General features: G+C 41.3%; 1 protein-coding gene across 1 annotated transcript; it reads right to left on the bottom strand.

Annotated features, from left to right (window-relative positions):
• Positions 1-10,968: 10,968 nt before the first annotated feature.
• Positions 10,969-12,000, bottom strand: LOC124524879 (olfactory receptor-like protein OLF4). Its single transcript, XM_047097303.1, has one exon. It carries the CDS (start codon positions 11,998-12,000, stop codon positions 10,969-10,971), a length of 1,032 nt encoding a protein of 343 aa, XP_046953259.1.
• Positions 12,001-18,533: the final 6,533 nt, after the last annotated feature.

Raw genomic sequence — 18,533 nt, 5'->3', positions numbered from 1 at the left:
GACACGAAGAAAACACAAGTTCGAGATCTCAAGGCCAGTAGGCCGTGGCAGCCACCTGCAAATAGGATCCTTCTTGACAAAAACCAAACCGAATGGGGTCCACCAGCGTCCCAGTAGGATCCCTGACTCTGGGTCTATAGCCGCGTCCAGCAGACCCTCCTGAGTCATTCAAATGGCGCGCCCCAAGAATTCCTTATCTCTCCCAATCCCGAGCTTCCTCCAGGGGTCTGCAGAGCAGTCCGCAGAAAGGGCCTTGTTTCAGACCTTTAACTTTCCCGGCCAATGCACCAAATGTTGCATCCACACGACTCCTGAAACAGAATGCCACGGGCACCAGTGACAGTCACAACAAAGTTTATTACAATGAGAGGCAAGGTCGACAGATCAGGACCAACACTCTTGATAAGAGTGCAGCCTCGGACAGCCTGGGTACAGAGTTTTTAAAGCCGATCACATCATTTTATCATTACCTGGGAACAGAACAGAGAAACAGTTCCCAGATGAGTTAGAAACAGTTGCCTAATGAGGTGTTTATTTTAGACTTTCTGCCTCGAAGTTGCAACCAGTGGATCTCCTTGACCTTGCCTTTGATGTTCTTTTCTTTGAACTTTTGTTTCCTTCATTGGTAAAGCCTACTTTACAAGAGTAAAAGCAAGGCTGTTATCTTTTGACCTTCAGTGTCAGAACAAAGCTGTTATTTTTCAAGCTAAGTGTTAGCCCTACACTACAATTTAACCCTTACAAGCCCTCTCCATAATTTTATCGCAGATGAACATACAAACCAAGGTTTTTACCTTGTGTCTGTCAATCTTTTTACATCACAACCTAAGCATTCCTACTGATGACGTGGACTCTAACAGTGTTCCCTTTAAGCCTCTGGCTATTGACACCACAATGCTCTGGCTAGGAAAGCCCCGGCACTCACCCGTGCCCATGTGCTTGTGGACATTCCCAGAGCTTATGCTGTGACTCACTGGCCCTCGGGTTCTTATTGTGATCAGAAGACACACCTCGGCACCACCATCAGAGAACTCTAAAAAAGCAATGCCTCTTACTCACAGATCCCGGAGGGCACATGGGATGACCAAAGGCCATTTGGAGAGGTCTGAGAAAGGGAGACAGAGATTGACAGACACTGGGAGCACCGCTGAGGGATCTGATTTATTCAGGACCATGGCCAGAGTGGCTAGGGGGTTGCGGGTTCACACCTTACTGGACAGTTTTATAGGAGCAGATTTCAGCAGCTGAAGGGGAAAAGCAAGGTCACTCAAGGGCAGTTATATCAGTTACCCAGGGCTTTGTCAACAGGAACTTCCTGGCTGGGGCGGTCCGAGTGCTAATTTGGTAATTGTGTCATACACCTGACAATATGTCTGTTCAACATGGTTGTTTTCAAATGGATGTCCCAGAAATCCAAAGCTTAATTTCAGGCATTTACATTATAATCAAAAGCTTAATGTCAGGCACTTACTCTAAAAAACATGCTACTGTATTTCCTAATCGGTCTCCTGTATTTTCTGTGTTATTCAGCGCGGTGTCCAGGAAGCCTACCATAGCCCAAGACAAAACTTGTTCAGCATAATATATCTCCCAGTGAAGTCTATATGGAAAGACAAACTTAAATAAGTTCATCAACTGGATATATTCTTAGTGTTGGGACGACCATAAATATGAGGAGGCAAAATTTCAAAACTCTATCTCTTATTACACAAGTTTCTTTCTTCTTTCTTCCTTTTCTTTCTTTCTTTCTTTCTTTCTTTTTCTTTCTTCCTTCCTTTCTTCCTTTTCTTTCTTTCTTTCTTTCTTTCTTTCTTTCTTTCTTTCTTTCTTTCTTTCTTTTTCTTTCAACAGTTGATCTTGTGCATCTACTTATTGAAGCATAGAACATTTGTGTCCACAGCTGAAGGGACTTAGTTTTTGAGGTGAAGGATTGCTCAGTGTCTTCTATGCTTTATCAGGGAATTTTCTTCCTGTTTCTACTTGAGAACTTCCAGTGCTACCTGTTAATATGACACTTCCTGGTATTATACATAAAATAACTCGCTTTTCTTAATTTTTGTCACAAATGCTAAGGCTTGGCAAAGGAACAGTATCAGCCCCATCCATTTCGTGCCTCTGTCCTGCTCTGAAATCTCTCCCACCTGCATGACCAGAGGTTGCTTCATAGGAGAGCTGGATGTCCTGCTGGCATGTGGTTCAGGGTCCCCAGGTCTTCTGTACAAACATGTATGTCCTACAAACTTTCCCCCTTACCCTGAGGGGAGCCCATATATAGTCACTTGTTCATCAACTCATGGGAAATAGACTTGAACCACAGAAGGATGACAACCATTCTCCTCAATTATCGGACCATATGCCACAAATAAAAAGCAGCACATGTCTGATCACCTCAAGTCTGTTTGCTGGCGTGATTATGTCAGCCAGGAGTTGCTGTATAACAAACAGGCTGTTCTTATCAAACGGGATATCATAATGATGTGGGGTTGCCGAGCACAATGGTGAAGAAAGAATTCTTGAGACATTTTGTGATCCAAAAAGGTGTGTTTATTAGAGCTTGGAGATAGGACCCATGGGCAGAAAGAGCTACACTGGGATTGTAAAGAATGACTGATCATATACTTTTAAGTTTATGGAGGAGGGGAGTAGAGATAGCACGTTTCTAAGGAATTCCTTTATGCTGAAAGTGAGGTTTACGGGGCCATGGAGGTTTGGTTCTTGTCAAGATAAGGTTGCTTTTCTTGTCTAGTAAAACATCAACATTAATGCAGCCTCGAGTTCCTGGAGGTGACTCAGGGATTTGTCAGTGGGCTGCAAGTTGTAAGGACACTGATGTTTAGCTACATTTCTCTTGCTTTTGTTCTCCTCATCGACGGTAGCTTTAGCATCAAATGGCATCATATCGGGAAACATTTCTTTCTTTGTCTTTTTAACATTTATTTATTTTTTTGAGACAGAGAGACAGAGCGCAAGTGGGGGAGGGGCAGAGACACAGAATCTGAAGCAGGCTCCAGGCTCTGAGCTGTCAGCACAGAGCCTGATACAGGGCTTGAACCCTCAAGCCGTGAGATGATGACCTGAGCCGAAGTCGGACGTTTAAGGGACTGAGCCACCCAGGAGCTCTGGGAAGCATTTCTAATCTCTGCTGGGCTCCTCATGCGTCTGTGGTCTGGTACGAATCTCTCTGTTGTGTTTCTAGGGCTCATCCCTGATGCTGTATGTGGTTGTAGTGCTCTACTGTCTCAGCCAATTTGTGGTCTTATTACTACATTTCTATGTGCAGAGTATTCTTTTATTTCTAAATAAAATGAATTATCATGTGAATTCTTTGCATTGAATCCCAGTGTTACTACACCCGTATGTAACATTGGTTTTCCTTCCCTGGTGGAAGGGCTAGCTCCCAAACCTGTAAGGAGAGTCATCTATCTGTGCTCTCTATCCAACCCTCAGCCTGTACCATAGATATGTGCCCATTTAATTAAATTACCAGAGTATAATTACACACAATACACCACATATTTAAAGGGTACAGTTTGATGAATTAAACGAGCTACACGAAAATTCATAGCACATAGTGCAAGTTTCCATTTGTGTATAGTTTAAGTTTTAACTGCTTTGTGAGGTGTTCTTCAAATTTTAAACTCCCTAAGCCTCTCTTTCCTTATTTCTGAAGGCAGAGTGGATGCTAAACATAACTTCCAATGAAATGTAAGGAAAGAGGGGCGCCTGGGTGGCGCAGTCGGTTAAGCGTCCGACTTCAGCCAGGTCACAATCTCGCGGTCTGGGAGTTCGAGCCCCGCGTCAGGCTCTGGGCTGATGGCTCAGAGCCTGGAGCCTGTTTCCAATTCTGTGTCTCCCTCTCTCTCTGCCCCTCCCCCATTCATGCTCTGTCTCTCTCTGTCCCAAAAATAAATAAATGTTGAAAAAAAATTTTTTTAAAAAAAGAAATGTAAGGAAAGAATGAAATGCATGGAAACACATTTTTTACTCCAAGGAAACCATTCAAGTGTAGTGGTTGTGTCTTATGTGTGTGTATGTGTGTGTGCACACATTTTTCTTTCTTATAATGTGTACACACACAGATGATTTATGATTTCATCTTTATGTTGAAAGACTTGAGAGAAAGTTGGAGAGGATAGTACTGAAAAGAACGAATGGTTGAATCAGCCTAAAATAAAAAGAAGCAGAGATAAAGACACAAAACTTTAAATTACAATGGGTGAACTTAATTTCTGTTTTTAAATTTATGTACTTAAATTAAAGTTAGTTCACATACAGTTTACTATGGGTTTTAGGCGTAGAACCAAGTGATTCGTCGCTTGCCTTGACACCCAGTGTTCTTCCCAAGTGCCCTCCTTAATGCCCTTCACCCATTTAGCCCATTCCCCCCCCCCACACACACACCTCCTCTCCAGCATCCCTGAATTTGTTCTCTTTATTTAAGAGTCTCTTAAGGTTTGCCTCTCTCTGTTTTTATTTTATTTTTCCTTCCATTCCCCTGTGTTCATCTGTTTTGTTTCTTAAATTCCACATATGAGCAAAACCATGGCATTTGTCTTTCTCTGACTGACTTATTTCACTGAGTATACTACCATCGAGTTCCATCCACGTCGTTGCAAAAGGATCTCATTCTTTTTGATGGCTGACTAATATTCTATTGTAGGGATATATCACATCTTCTTTATCCGTTAAAGGGCACCTGAACCCCAATGTTCATAGCAGCACTATCAACAATAGCCAAACTATGGAAGGAACCCAAATGTCCACTGGCTGCTGAATGGATAAAAAAGATGTCGGTGACCCTAATTTTGATCATGAGTTCCTTTCCTATCTTGTTGCCTCAAAGACATTATAGTCAGACCACACTCACATTTATGCCCACAGGAATTCACTCTACCACCTACTGGGCAGAATATCTCCAAATTGTTTTAATTTTTTTTCTACATATTGTGGGGTTTTTAAAATATAATTTATTGTCAAATTGGCTCTCATACAGTGTGTAAAGTGTGCTCTTGATTTTGGGGGTAGATCCCCATGGTTCATCACTTACCTCGTATTGTGGGTTGTTAAACTGTAAATTGCCCTTAACCAAGGGCAGCTAATGAGTGAATTGAGAGGCTTAAAGTTGGTTGTCTCAAATAATTTTATTGACTATGTTTATATGAGATTCCTACTGCTGCTGTAAAATATCCCCACACCAGCTGCTTGAAACAAACACATACAGGCTCTTACACTTCTGGAGTCAGAGGCTTGGAAGGAGTCTCAGGGCTGATAGCAAGAAGTCTGCAGGGTTGACTTCCTTCTGGAGGCTCAGGGGAGAATCTATTGCAGTCTCTGTGGCTGGCCACCTCTTCCTCCACCTTCACGGCCAGCAGGGTAGCATTTTCAAAGTCTTTCTGACACCAACTCTTTTGTCTCCTTCCTTAACAATTGGGGGACCATCATGATTACCTTAGGCTCACGTGGATAATCACAACTAATGTTTTTATCTCAATGGCAGCTGACTAGCAGTCCTGTTCAATTTGCCACCTAAATCCTTCTTTGCTATAAAAATATTTTAAAGGTACTGGGGATTTGGAGGTGCGCATATTTGGAGTGTTGTATTCTGCCCACTACAAAGTATTTTTCTCTAAGTATATTATTTTGATCACTTACAAAAGCAATAAACACAGAATTTATGCAGCTTAATGAATGAGCAAATACTGTATTCCTTCAAAAACACATCATGCAATGACAATATTCAGTGCAGAAGACTTAAAATTACCTACACCTATCTCTAACACAGGACCGCCTCCTTGCTAATCAGAGTGTTCCACAGACGATAGTGTCCCACCTATATCACCTAGGAACTTGTAGAAATGCAGATTCTCTGGGCCACTCAGGATGTGTTATCAGATTCTGCATTTGTAGTGGGATCTGTGTGGATTCACAGGCACATTGAAGTTGGAGAAATGCTGGTCTATTTGGGTTTCTACCTTTTGTGGTTGACATTTGTGGCAGGATAGTAATATTTTGGGGTGCTTCCCTTTTCCTTGTAGGTGTTTGGCAGCTTCCTTTCAGACTTTGACAGGTATCCTCAGGGGAAAACGCATTTCTGGCTGAGAACCACTGCCCCAGTGTTTGAGAACTAGAAGCATCCTGACAGAATCAAACTTAAGGGACACCTCATGCTCAGATATTCAATTCGGACAGATGACTAGACACCACCAAGCGCCATTTCTACAATGCAAAGTGGACTTGTAGGCTTCTGGGTGAAAAAGACATTTCCAGGACCAGATGGCTTCCCAGGAGAATTCTACCAACATTTAAAGAAGAGGTAATACTTATTCTTTTGAAGCTGTGTCAAAAAAATAGAAATGGAAGGAAGACTTCCAACTTCATTCTCTGAAGTCAGCATTACCTTGATTCTAAAACTAGAGAAAGACCCCACTAAAATGGAGAATTACAGACTAATCTTTCTGATGAACATGGGTACAAAATTATCAACAAGATAGTAGCAAACCAAATCCAACAATACATTAAAAGAAGTATTCACCACAATCAAGTGGGATATTCCTGGGCTCTTTGGGTGGTTCGGTATCCTCAGATCAATCAATGTGATACACCACATTAATAAAAGGATAAGAGCCACATGATCCTCTCAATAGATGCTGTAAAAACCCTCAAGAAAGTAAGGATAGAAGGAACACACCTCAAGATCATAAAGGCCATATACAAAAGACCCAGAACTAATATCACCCTCAATGGGGAAAAAGTTAGAGTTCTCTACCTAAGGTCAGGAACAGGACAAGGGATGTCTGCTCTCATCAAGTTTGTTCAACATAGTGTTGGAAGTCCTAGCCTCGGCAATCAGACAACAAAAATAAATAAGAGGCATCCAGATTGGCAAGGAAGAAGTGAAACTTTCACTCTTCGTTGATGGCATGATACTCTACGTGGAAAACCTGAAAGGTTCCACCAAAAATTGCTAGAACTGATGCATGAAGTCAGCAAAGATGCAGGATATAAAAATTAACATATAGAAATCGGTTGCAATTCTATGCACCAATAATGAAGCAACAGAAAAAGAAATTAAGAAATGAACCCCATTTACAATTGCACCAAAACCCATAAAATACCTAGGAATAAACTTAATAAAGAGATAGAAAAAAAACTGTACACTGAAAACTATAGTAAGCTTATGAAAGAAATTGAAGAAGACACAAAAGTATAAAACATTCCATGTTCATGGATTGGAAAACAAATATTGTTAAAATGTTGATAGTACCGAAAACAATGTATACATTCAATGCAAGTGCTATCAAAATAACACCAGCATTCTTCATGGAGCTAGAACAAACAATTCTAAAATTTGCATGCAACCAGAAACGACCACAAATAGCCAAAGCAATTGTGCAAAAGAAAATCAGAGCCAGAGACTTCACAATTCTGGACTGCAAGCTGTATAACAAAGCTGAAATCATCAAGACAGTATGGTACTGGCACAAACACAGACACATAGATCAATGGAACAGAATAGAGAACCCAGAAATGGACCCACAAATGCATGGCCAACTAATTTTTGACAAAGCAGGAAACAATATCCAATGGAATAAAGACCGTCTCTTCAGCAAATGTTGCTGGGAAAACTAGACAACAACGTGAAGAAGAATGAACCTGGACCACTTTCTTACACCATACGCAGAAATAAACTCAAAATGGATGAAAGACCTAAATGTGAGATAGGAAACTATTAAAATCCTACAGGACCAAACAGTCAACAACCTCTTTGACCATGGCTACAGCAACTTCTTACTAGACACGTTTCTGAAAGCAAGGGATAGAAGGGCAAAAATGAACTATTGGGACTTTATCAAGATAAAAATCTTCTGCACAGCAAAGGAAACAATCAACAAAACTAAAAGTCAACTGATGGAATGGGAGAAGATATTTGCAAATGGCATATTGGATAAAGGGTTAGCATCCAAAATCTATGAAGAAATTCTCAACCTCAACACACAAAAAACAAATAATCCAGTGAAGAAATGGGCAAAAGACATGAACAGACACTTTTCCTTAGAAGACATCCCAATGGCTAACAGACACATGAAAAGATTCTCATCACTCATCATCAGGGAAATACAAATGAAAACCACAATGAGACACCACCTCACACCTGTCAGAATGGGTAAAATGAACAACTCAAACAGCAACAGATGTTGGCTAGGATGCAGAGAAAGAGGAACCCTTTTTCACAGCTGGTGGGAATGCAAACTGATGCAAACACTCTGGAGAAGAGTATGCGGGTTCCTCAAAAATAAAAAATGGAGTTACCCTACAACTCAGCAATTGCACTACTAGGTATTTATCCAAAGGATACAAAAATGTTGATTCCAAGGGACACATGCATCCCAATGTTTATAGCAGCACTATCAACAACAGCCAAATTATGGAAAGAGCCCAAATATCAGTCAACTGATGAATGGATAAAGAAGATGTGGTATATATATTCTATTCTATTCTATTCTACTCTATTCTATTCTATTCTATGATCTTATCTTATCTTATATTATATTATATATAATGTAATATTGCTCAACAAAAAAATGAAATCTTACCATTTGCAGCAATGTGGATATAAGTAGAATGTATTACGCTATGCGAAATAAGTCAGTCAGAGAAAGATAAATATATCATTTCACTCATATGTAAAGTTAAACAAAACAGATGAATATAAAGAGGGGAGAAAAAAAAGAATAAAATAGAGAGGGAGGCAAACCGTACGAGAGTCTTAAAGTGAACAAACAGGGTTGCTGCAGAGGAGGGCAGAGGAATGGGCTAAATGGGTGATGGGCAATAAGGAGGATACCTGTTGGGATGAGCACTGGGTGTTCAAGGCAAATGATGAATCACTGGGTTCTATTTTGAAACCAATACTACACTGTATGTTAACTAACTGAATTTACATAAATAAAAAAAATTTTAAGGTGTAACAAAAACCTTGGGTACTACATTCTTTGGCTTCGTGATAGTTTTGCCAAAACCATTAGGAATTTCATAGTTAGATCACAAAATAAGAGTCATCATTTACTCCCTCGTGATGAAGTATTTATTAACTGTAAGAGATACATTTTGATTTTCTGCAGCATAGACTAGCTAGCACACTAAAGGGATTCTATGGTTTAATTTTGACAAAAGTACACTCTATGATGTAGTACTTTCATGAGCTGTTTCTCTATTGTAGAAATGGGCTCAGAGGAATTCAATGTGCTGCTCAAAGGCACAAACCAATCAGCAAGTAGTCTTAATTGGAATGATGTCAGGATGTTTCCGGTTCTGAAACTCTGGGAAGTGGTTCCCACCAGAGCTGCTCTTGGGATTTTTGTCCATGTCTGAAGAGGTGCTTCTGAATACCTTCAGCCGCAGGACAGCACCCGACAAAAATAGTTATCCAGCTCCAAGGGTCAATGGCGAGAAGGTGATGAAACCTGTTCCCCACTAAGGTTTCTCCACTCCTTGTGCACACAATTCACTAGAGACTGTAGTTGAAATGCAAATTCTGATTCCTCAGGTCTCCAGGGGCCCCGAGGACCCTGCTTCTCTAACAAGCTCCCTGGTGGGTTTGATGCTACGGGTCCTGGATGTGGAGCCCAGACTGAGAGCAAAGCTGTGGTCCCTCGTTAGGAGAAATTTAAGTTAGAATTAAAGTTGTGAAGATGGCAATACTAACCCGAAGATCTACAGATTCAATGATAATTTGAAAATAACAAAAATGGGGTATTCTTGGAAAACATTTTTAAAACCATCCTAAAATTAAATAAAAAATCTTCCAAGCATGAGCACAGGAGGTCATCCCATTTATTTATGTCTTCTTTAATTTCTTTCAGGACCATTTTATTGTTTTTATTTATAAGTGTTTTGACGGCAATAAGTAACCAATCATTCACCCCAGCAAATAAATCCCCTTAAACACTGCCACTGCTATTCCATACTTGATTGAGAGATGTACAGCTTGAGAAGAAATGTAGAGCATAGCAAAACAAAGGAGAATTTAAAATTTGCTTTATCATAGTCGAGGTCATCTTTGACTCCAAAGCCATATTGAGTCATTCTACTTATTTGAATTTCTGTTTCTGTGTAGACTCCACTGGTAGACAAGTTTTTGATAATCAGTGTTGCCAGTGACTAATGTAAGCACTGGGGACATAGAGCCTGAGAAGAGAACAGAATCCTAATTCGGAGAAAAAAGCTAATGGCCCATTATAAAACACACTGGTTTGTTCATCAGGAAAAACAGTTACGGCAGTGATAAAGGAATGACAGACTCCAAATGAAAAACTGTGGTCCCAGAGTTAATAGAATAGAATAGAATAGAATAGAAATGGCCTATTTGCCAAATTGAATTTATTCCAAAAGAGAGGTAACAAATCACTATTCTTTTAGTAAAACTAAAAACATTATTATGTGGAGTGATTTTGTCATTGGTGAAGAAATTATTCTTTTTTCTTTAAAAATTTTTTAATGTTGTTTTTTTATTTTTTGAGAGAGAGAGACAGAGACGAAACATGAGTGGGGGGGGGAGAGACAAAGGGAGAGGCACAAATCTGAAACAGGCTCCAGGCTCTGAGCTATCAGCACAGAGCCCGATGCGGGGCTCGAACTCGGGAACCAGGAACCTGAGCCGAAGTCAGATGCTTAACCAACTGAGCCACCCAGATGCCCCTGTGAAGAAATTATTCTTAAGAAATCCAGGCAGTTCCATGAGACAAATGAGAACTCCTAATTTTCTCATATCACAGCTTGTGAATCAATTTAGAAATAAAAGAAAAAGAGAAGGGAAAAAGGTTGGAACACAGAGAGGGAAAAACTTAGTAAAATGAGGAACTAAATTGTACTGAGTGGTTGAAAAAATAAGAATTCCGGGAAATAAATGAGAGACATAAACTCTATGTCTACAATCTGCTTAAAAAAAACAAAACACAATTTCTGACGCTAAGACTTTGAGGCTTGCAATCCTGGGAAATTCTTCAACCGCAGGACAATTGGACCTTTTCTAACTGCCATCGCAGAGAATCTCTTCAGAGCCCCCTTTATATCTTTGTTCCTCAGGCTGTAGATGAAGGGGTTCAGCATGGGCGTGACCACCGTGTACATCACCGAGGCTGTGGCACTTGAGTGGGAGCCCTGGGTAGCAGCAGAGCTGAGGTACACTCCGAGGCCCGTACAATAAAATAAGGAGACAACCGATAGGTGAGATGCACAGGTGGAAAATGCTTTATACTTGCCCTGAGCTGATGAGATCCCATGTATGGAGGAAAGTATCTTGGAGTAAGAGTAAAGGATCCCAACGAAAGGACCTCCACCCATTAGGAGAGCTGCAAAATACATCACCAAGTTGTTAAGAAAGGTGTCAGAACAGGCAAGTTGGATCATCTGATTGAGTTCACAGGAAAAATGGGGGATTTCCAAGCCTGTCCAGAAGGACAGCCGCAACACCATTGAAGTTTGCAACAAGGAATGCAGGACACTCGTGATCCAGGACACCAGAACCAGCAGCCCACAGAGCCGGGGGCTCATGATGACCGTGTATTGCAGGGGGTGACAGATGGCCACAAACCTGTCATAGGCCATAATGGCCAGGAGGCAGATGTCCAATCCTGAAAAGATTATGAAAAAGTTCACCTGTGTGATGCAGTCCTCATAGGTTATGACTTTGCTCTGGGTCTGGATGTTCACCAGCATCTTCGGGACGGTGGTGGAGGTGAAGCAGATGTCTACAAAGGACAGGTTGGCCAGGAAGAAGTACATGGGCGTGTGGAGGCGGGAGTCAGAGCTGACGGCCAGGAGGATGAGCAGGTTGCCAAACACAGTGATCAGGTACATGGAGAGGAAAAGCCCAAATACGAGGGGCTGCAGTTCTGGACCCTCTGAAAATCCCAGAAGCAGAAATTCTGATGTCCGTGTATCATTTCCTGGTTCCATGAGGTTGCACTGACCACGAGGAAAGACGATGGGAGACATCATTAATTTTCACCTGAACAGTATCACTCACATTGTTGCAATGGCACGATTTATATTTTGCTGTCAAGAAGTTGTAGTGAGGATCAAACATATTCCAGGCATTGTCGAGGCAATGAGTCCGGGAAAATCAAAAGCCAGTATAATCCAGTGATGGAGAATGAACAGAAGGAAATCAAAATATCAATAAGACATCAGAGGGTGTCAAGTGCTGTGAAGAGAAGAAGAGTAGGTGTAAAGGAGAGTGTGGATACAAGTGTTATTTTGTAATTGGTGTTCAGTCAAGAACAGTGAACAAGGCGACATCTGAACGGAGACCTCAGGGAAAGGAAGGCAGGAGCCACGAGCATCTCTGGGGAAGTGTGTGCTGGCTGAGGGAATGGCCTCTGCTAAGGCCCCGAGGATGATCCTACTTTGAGGTATGTGGGTCCCAAACAGGAAGCATGTGTAGGAAGGGGAGTGAACAGGAGGGAAATCAGAGACGGTGTGAGGCAATTTCAAGGAAATGGGCGCTGCTGGTTAATCCGCAAGAAAACAGTCACTCACCCACACTATGTACTGCTTGTATTTTAGACTCTCCTTGCAAAGTCTCCTGTAAATTGACATCGAGCCCTCCTGAGTACTGTGTGTTGATTGAGTTCTGGATTCTGTATTCACCTTAGAACATATTAGACCGTGTACCCCTGTTCTGAGGATGAATCCCACTCCAAAAACCATGCACACACACACACACACACACACCAAATCATTGTTTCTCTGGCTGTGTTCTTACCATGACTTCTCACCCCCAGCCCCCGTGATTAAGTTTGGAGGGAGTATAACTCAAGCTGGCCAGATCCATAATCATTCCCCTAAACAATGTAAAATGTTACCTGAATTCAGGTAACAAGCTTGAACAAGCTTCCCGTGAAGAAATAACATTGACAAGTCAGACTGGCATGTTCATTTTCTTTCCTGTATTTAAATTTTTTAACGTTTATTGATTACTGAGAGAGAGAGAGAGAGAGAGAGAGAGAGCATGAGTGGGGGAGGGGAGGAGAGAGAGGGAGACACAGAATCCGCAGCAGGCTCCAGGCTCCGAGATGTCAGCACAGAGTCCGACGCGAGGCTGGAACTCACAGACCGCGAGATCATGACCTGAGCCGAAGTCAGACGCACACCCATCAGCCTTTTATAATACAGAAAATCCCACGCAGGCTCCACGCTCGGCATGGAGACTGATGCATGGTTTGATCTCACGAACCATGAGATCATGACCTGAGTCGAAACAAGAGTCAGATGCTCAAAGGACTGAGCCCCCCAGGCACCACTGTATTCCAATTTAGTTGGTGAAGGTTGTTTCCTAAAGGCTGGCACAGGTGGCTATCCATCTGAAAGAAAAGAAAGTTTCCCTAGTACACACATCTTAAACAATTCAGAGGGATTAGAGATCTTGAAGTAAATGGAAACAGTACATTTTCAGTGAACATGCATAAAAACACAGATACATTGTATCTGCAAAATCATTGTATAAGGCAGGAAAATCGGAAGTAAGAAGATAGATATATTTAGCTATATAAAATTTAAATCATTTTGTGGACATAATATCCAACCCAAGGCAATAAACGGTAATCTGTGAACTTCATGTGAAATGCTGCTAGCTGCGGAATAGGCATAGTCTTTATGGACACATAATAACAATGGACATGTAACAATGAACCTGGTGATCAAATATGTACATATTGGCTCAAATTCAGTAACGGTTGAAGAAAACAAGATCTCTCGAGCTGACTGGGTTGAAATTTTTAAACAGGTAGAAAAAAGAGATTCTCTAATTTTTCTGGGAGGAATGTGAACCACTGCGATGTTGAGAAAACAACTGAAGACAGCTACAAATGTGAAAACACAGATATGCTTTAACTCAGAGATTCTCAGTCTTGGCACCTTTGACATTCTGATCCAGACTGGCCTCTGTGCTGTGTGTCCTGGGCTTTGAATGTGTTTAGAGCATCCCTGGCCCTTCCTGAGCCCCCCCCCCAACCATGTGACACCCAAATAAGTCGTGTCCCCCGGAGGGACAGTGTTTCCTCCAGTGGAGAACCAGATTTTTCACATAACAATCTCAAAATAATTTTGCAGAATTGTTATAATAGCAATGCATCGAGAAAAGCTACGAAAAGCTTTCAAAGTGTGAGTAGCACAGCCGTATCATGAAATATTATGCAGACATTGAAACAAAGAATCAGCATTTCCTTGGTCGGTTGGAGACAAGTCCATGAGGTAGTTTTGAGGAAGAAGGAGGAGTGGACGCAGGTAGAAGAAAAGACTACCCTAAAACCTAAAGAGCATTTATGTTGTCCACAGGCCGCTATTCATTCATCCGTCTGGTTATGAATGTGTATGTGCGCCTAAGATAGCAAGAGAAGCTTTATGAGAACTTCAAGAATAAAGACTTCCAGGAGGAGTGAAATTAGGGCAAGTTTCAAAATAACTGTGTGAAACAAAATTATGTGAGACTCTAAAAGCGACTTACAAAAGGCATAAAATGATTTAGTGGTATCGAGGTGGGCCACTGATTTCAGATCACACTTCCAAACACGTGGAAAGAAAAGAATGCGATAGAATCACCTTTATCTCTGGGGAAGGAGCCGTATCTAAATGATAAATGTTTTCTTATAACGATACATGGATTCATATATGCTTATGGAGGGTAAAGGTGATCTTCAGTCAAATGTAAAGAAGCCGTGGTAGTCAGAGATAACGCAACTTCCAGAAATAAATCTTTTCACAACGGGCCAAAAGGAACTGCAGGGAATAACAGAGATGGGAAGGCACGTGGAAATGTGTATAGACAGTGATTTGTGAGCAATGTACAAAATACCACGTATGCTCCTTTTTGTTTATAGCAAGAATTTGCAAGTGAAGAGTATTACTGACAGCTCAGTATAGGATAATGAAGGAAGGCAAATAAATAACTAAATACATAAGTAAATAAATAAATAACATGAGAGAACACAGTATAACCGAGTGACAGATTTGACCCCATATTACTAATGAACACAGTCTTTTATGTCTATGTCACAGTGCGTATATGTCTATATGTACACAATAGAACTCAATGGTAAACGGCAAAGTGGGGAAAATAACACCGAACACCCCATCCACTTCCTTTTTAGAAAGAATGCAATCAGAAATGGAAGTAGCACCTCCTCGACTCCACTGTACACATGCAAAGACCCGTTAGAGACAATGCGTAAATGAGCTAACCAAGGAATAACTAACCCACAAATATAGTCAACTTCGTAGATAATGAAATCACTGCAAAGCAAAGCTAGGTAACCATAGTTTTTACTTATCACATCATGGCGGTCATACGAATACCCAGAGCAAGAGTACGCTGTGAAAATATATGTCTCATGAATTAATGTTGCAAGGTCGTATATGCAAGCAGTAATTGGTCGAGATATGTCTCATCAATATGGAAACGTAGCCCAGTATGCCCCATTTGTTTAATGTTTTGTTATTTATTTTCAGACAGGGTGTGTGAACGGGGGAGAGGCAGAGAGGGAGAGAGACACAGAATCCAAAGCAGGTTCCAGTCTCTGATCTGTCAGCCAGAGCCCGATGCAGGGCTTGACCTCACAAACCATAAGATCATGACCTGACCCAAAATCAAGAGTTTGCAGCTTAACCCACTGAGCCACCCAGGCACCCCCCAGGATGCCTCATTTACAGACAAAAAAGGAATGTCCTGACTTCACTGCGCATCCCTCCATCCCTAATTTTCCTACTCCCTTCAACTGCAAGACTCATTGGACGTGTTCTACTTTTACTGGAAGTATTTCCTGCCTCCCCTCCCATCACTTCACTGGCAACAATCACCCATGTGTGGCTGAGTTCAATGTGCAATCCTTTCTGTAACATCACCCACGAGGTCATTAAGTAATCAGGCAAGCAAATGACCATAGAGATCTCCAGGTTCTGGGCTAGGCTGGTGGCTGTGTGGTGACCTTAGGTAAATGCACCTGGCTTTGATTCTCCCTACTCTTTTCCTGAAGATCCTGCTGGGTCTCAGACTCACCTGGATGGGAGCTCTGAGGGAGAGGTCTCCTTGTGGCTGTCTGAATTCCCTCCAGATGGTTATTGGTGGCGACTAAACTCTGTCCCCACACAAGACGACAGGAAGGAGGCTAGCATGAGTGTCCCAGCCAAGCTTCAGACTCCAGAGGCAACAACAGGGTCCCATCAGCCCAAGGTTGCACAGGCAGAGGGACGGCACACAGGAGATATTTATAGTTTCCTCTGTCTGTTCATGAGGCACGTTCCCCTCCTGCCTCTCCAACCTACAGCACATGATTTCCCTGGAGGACACTGGTCTGGAGACAAAGGAAAGATTTTTGGAGATTCCATATTCCCAATAGACTGTGACCCCAGTGTTAATCACTCCTTGCTCTTGAACTCTGCTCCTCCCAGAGGGCAGACATCCCTGCATCTCATCCCAACCCTGATTTCAGCTTTTCCCCCAAGTCTAGAACTGAACAATCTTTGTGGATTAGATGCCTTGGATGTGCAAACACTTGGCTTGTGGTGTAGACACAGCTCTGCTATCTATGGAACATTCCTATTTCCTTTTCAACGAGTTCCTTTGATATGAACCCCAAGCACTACGTACCTCAGCTTCATGACACATTTTCCAAACATTTAGGATTTCCATAATACGTCACAAGTTAACAGCTGCCATGTAGCCCCTCTGTGTGAAGCATTTGTCAGTTATATAAAATATATTTAGATCATATTTTGCACTATGATATGAGCTTGGGATAGAAAAGTAAACAGATTTTTCCCTGTAGCTTCCAGAAGGAACCAAGCCTTGCAAACATCTTCATTTCAGACCCATGAGAATGACTTCAGGCTTTTGAGCCCCAGAATTGTAAGAGCATACATGTGTTTTAAAACACTAATGTAGTCATTGTACATTAGCATTAGGACTTGAACACAAACATTTGTCCAATAAAATTTTGTTAAGAACCTGAGACTAAGCTTCTCCTTTCATTCACTATAGCTCCCCCTGGGTAAAGGCATTTTGTGTTGTAATCCCATCTTTAAGTAGAAGAATTTTAAAATCAATTTGGAGATATTCGTCCTCTTTAGCTGGTAGAGAATTTCTCAGTGCATAAATACAAACGTGCTCCAGATTTTATTGTCTTTGACGCATTAGCATAAGAAAAGTAATTCATCATTTGAATGTATGTCTATTGTTTATACTAAATTGTTGTGTCTACATGTCTACATTCTATCAATTGCATATTAACTCAAACATTTATTCTTTTTATGTTAACACTCTTCAAATTTCACTCACATCCTTTCAACATAAAATAAGAGGTCATAAATGAGTCTGTGTTCATTTTTTAAATTTTTGTTTGAGAGTAAGAGCATGTGTGAGTGGAGGAGGGGCAGAGGGAGAGATTCAGAGAGAGAGAATCCTAAGCAAGTTCCATGCTCAGTGTGGCGGGGAACCCAATTCCACGACCCCAGGGGAAATCAAGAGTCAGACATTCAGCCAACTGAGCCACTCGGGTGCCCCATTGACTCTGCTTAAAATGAAGAAACAAGCACACAAAACAGCAGAATCCGATCCATAAATATAGAGAATAAACCCGTGGTTGTCAGAGGGGGGTGGGGAGGATGGGTGAAGGGCAGTGGGAGGTACAGGCTTCCAGTTGTGGAATAAATGAGTCACGGACATCAAAGGCACAGTGGACAGAATATAGTCAATGATATTGCAATGGCCTGGTAGGCTGACAGCCAGCAGCTGCCTTTGTGCTGAGCACCGCATAATGTACGGAGAAGTTGAATCTCTACGTCGTACACATGAAACTCGTGTCACATTGTGTGCCAAGTACACTCAGATAATAATATTTTTAAAAATCATTCTGTGTTGGATACCCATGTGTAGGTGTGTTTATTTGAAATAAAAATGTATACAGAGAAAGACACATATATGCATACATACAACTTTACAGGTGAGCATTTTCTTCAGACTCAACGAAAGATGTCCGCACACGTCATTTATTTCTTGCAACATCCATTTGAAGTTACGTTTATGGTCCCAAGTTACTTTTGGAAATAAAGAAGCTGAGGCCAAGGGAGATTACATTTTAACAATTGGATTAAGAAGTCATCAAGGTTGTGCATTTTCTTGAAGAACATCAAATAGGAATGTGCAGTAGGTACTTTAGTTTTTGTATGGCTCCCTTAATTCATCAAATCATACGTTCCAAATAGATGCAGTTTATAGCACATGATTATACCCCCACTAAATTGGTTAGAAGGGAAAAAAATCTAGCAGCGTACGGATCAGTGTGAAATATAGAGCAGAGGTAGCTGATTCATACTGAGTCGTGACAGGAGCTTTTTCTTCTCAGTAGGAAGAAAGCAAAGTGTCATGTATGAATACAGGAACAGTAGATGTAAATTAAAATCATTCACTTTTGATATTCTTTTTTTCCCTGTAAAACATAAGATAAAAATGCACTCGGAAATCGAGTTAACTGATCATA

The sequence above is a fragment of the Lynx rufus genome, unplaced genomic scaffold (assembly GCF_022079265.1).
Source record: "Lynx rufus isolate CCGP_SWC_20201006 ecotype Redwood Valley unplaced genomic scaffold, mLynRuf1.p SCAF_4, whole genome shotgun sequence".
NCBI classification, from domain to species: domain Eukaryota; kingdom Metazoa; phylum Chordata; class Mammalia; order Carnivora; family Felidae; genus Lynx; species Lynx rufus.
The sequence above is the reverse complement of the archived record's forward strand: the minus strand, read 5'-3'. Positions and strand labels throughout refer to the sequence as shown.

Coding starts and splice junctions, on each gene's coding strand:
- LOC124524879 (XM_047097303.1), bottom strand. CDS start 12,000: ATGATGTCTCCCATCGTCTTTCCTCGTGGTCAGTGCAACCTCATGGAA.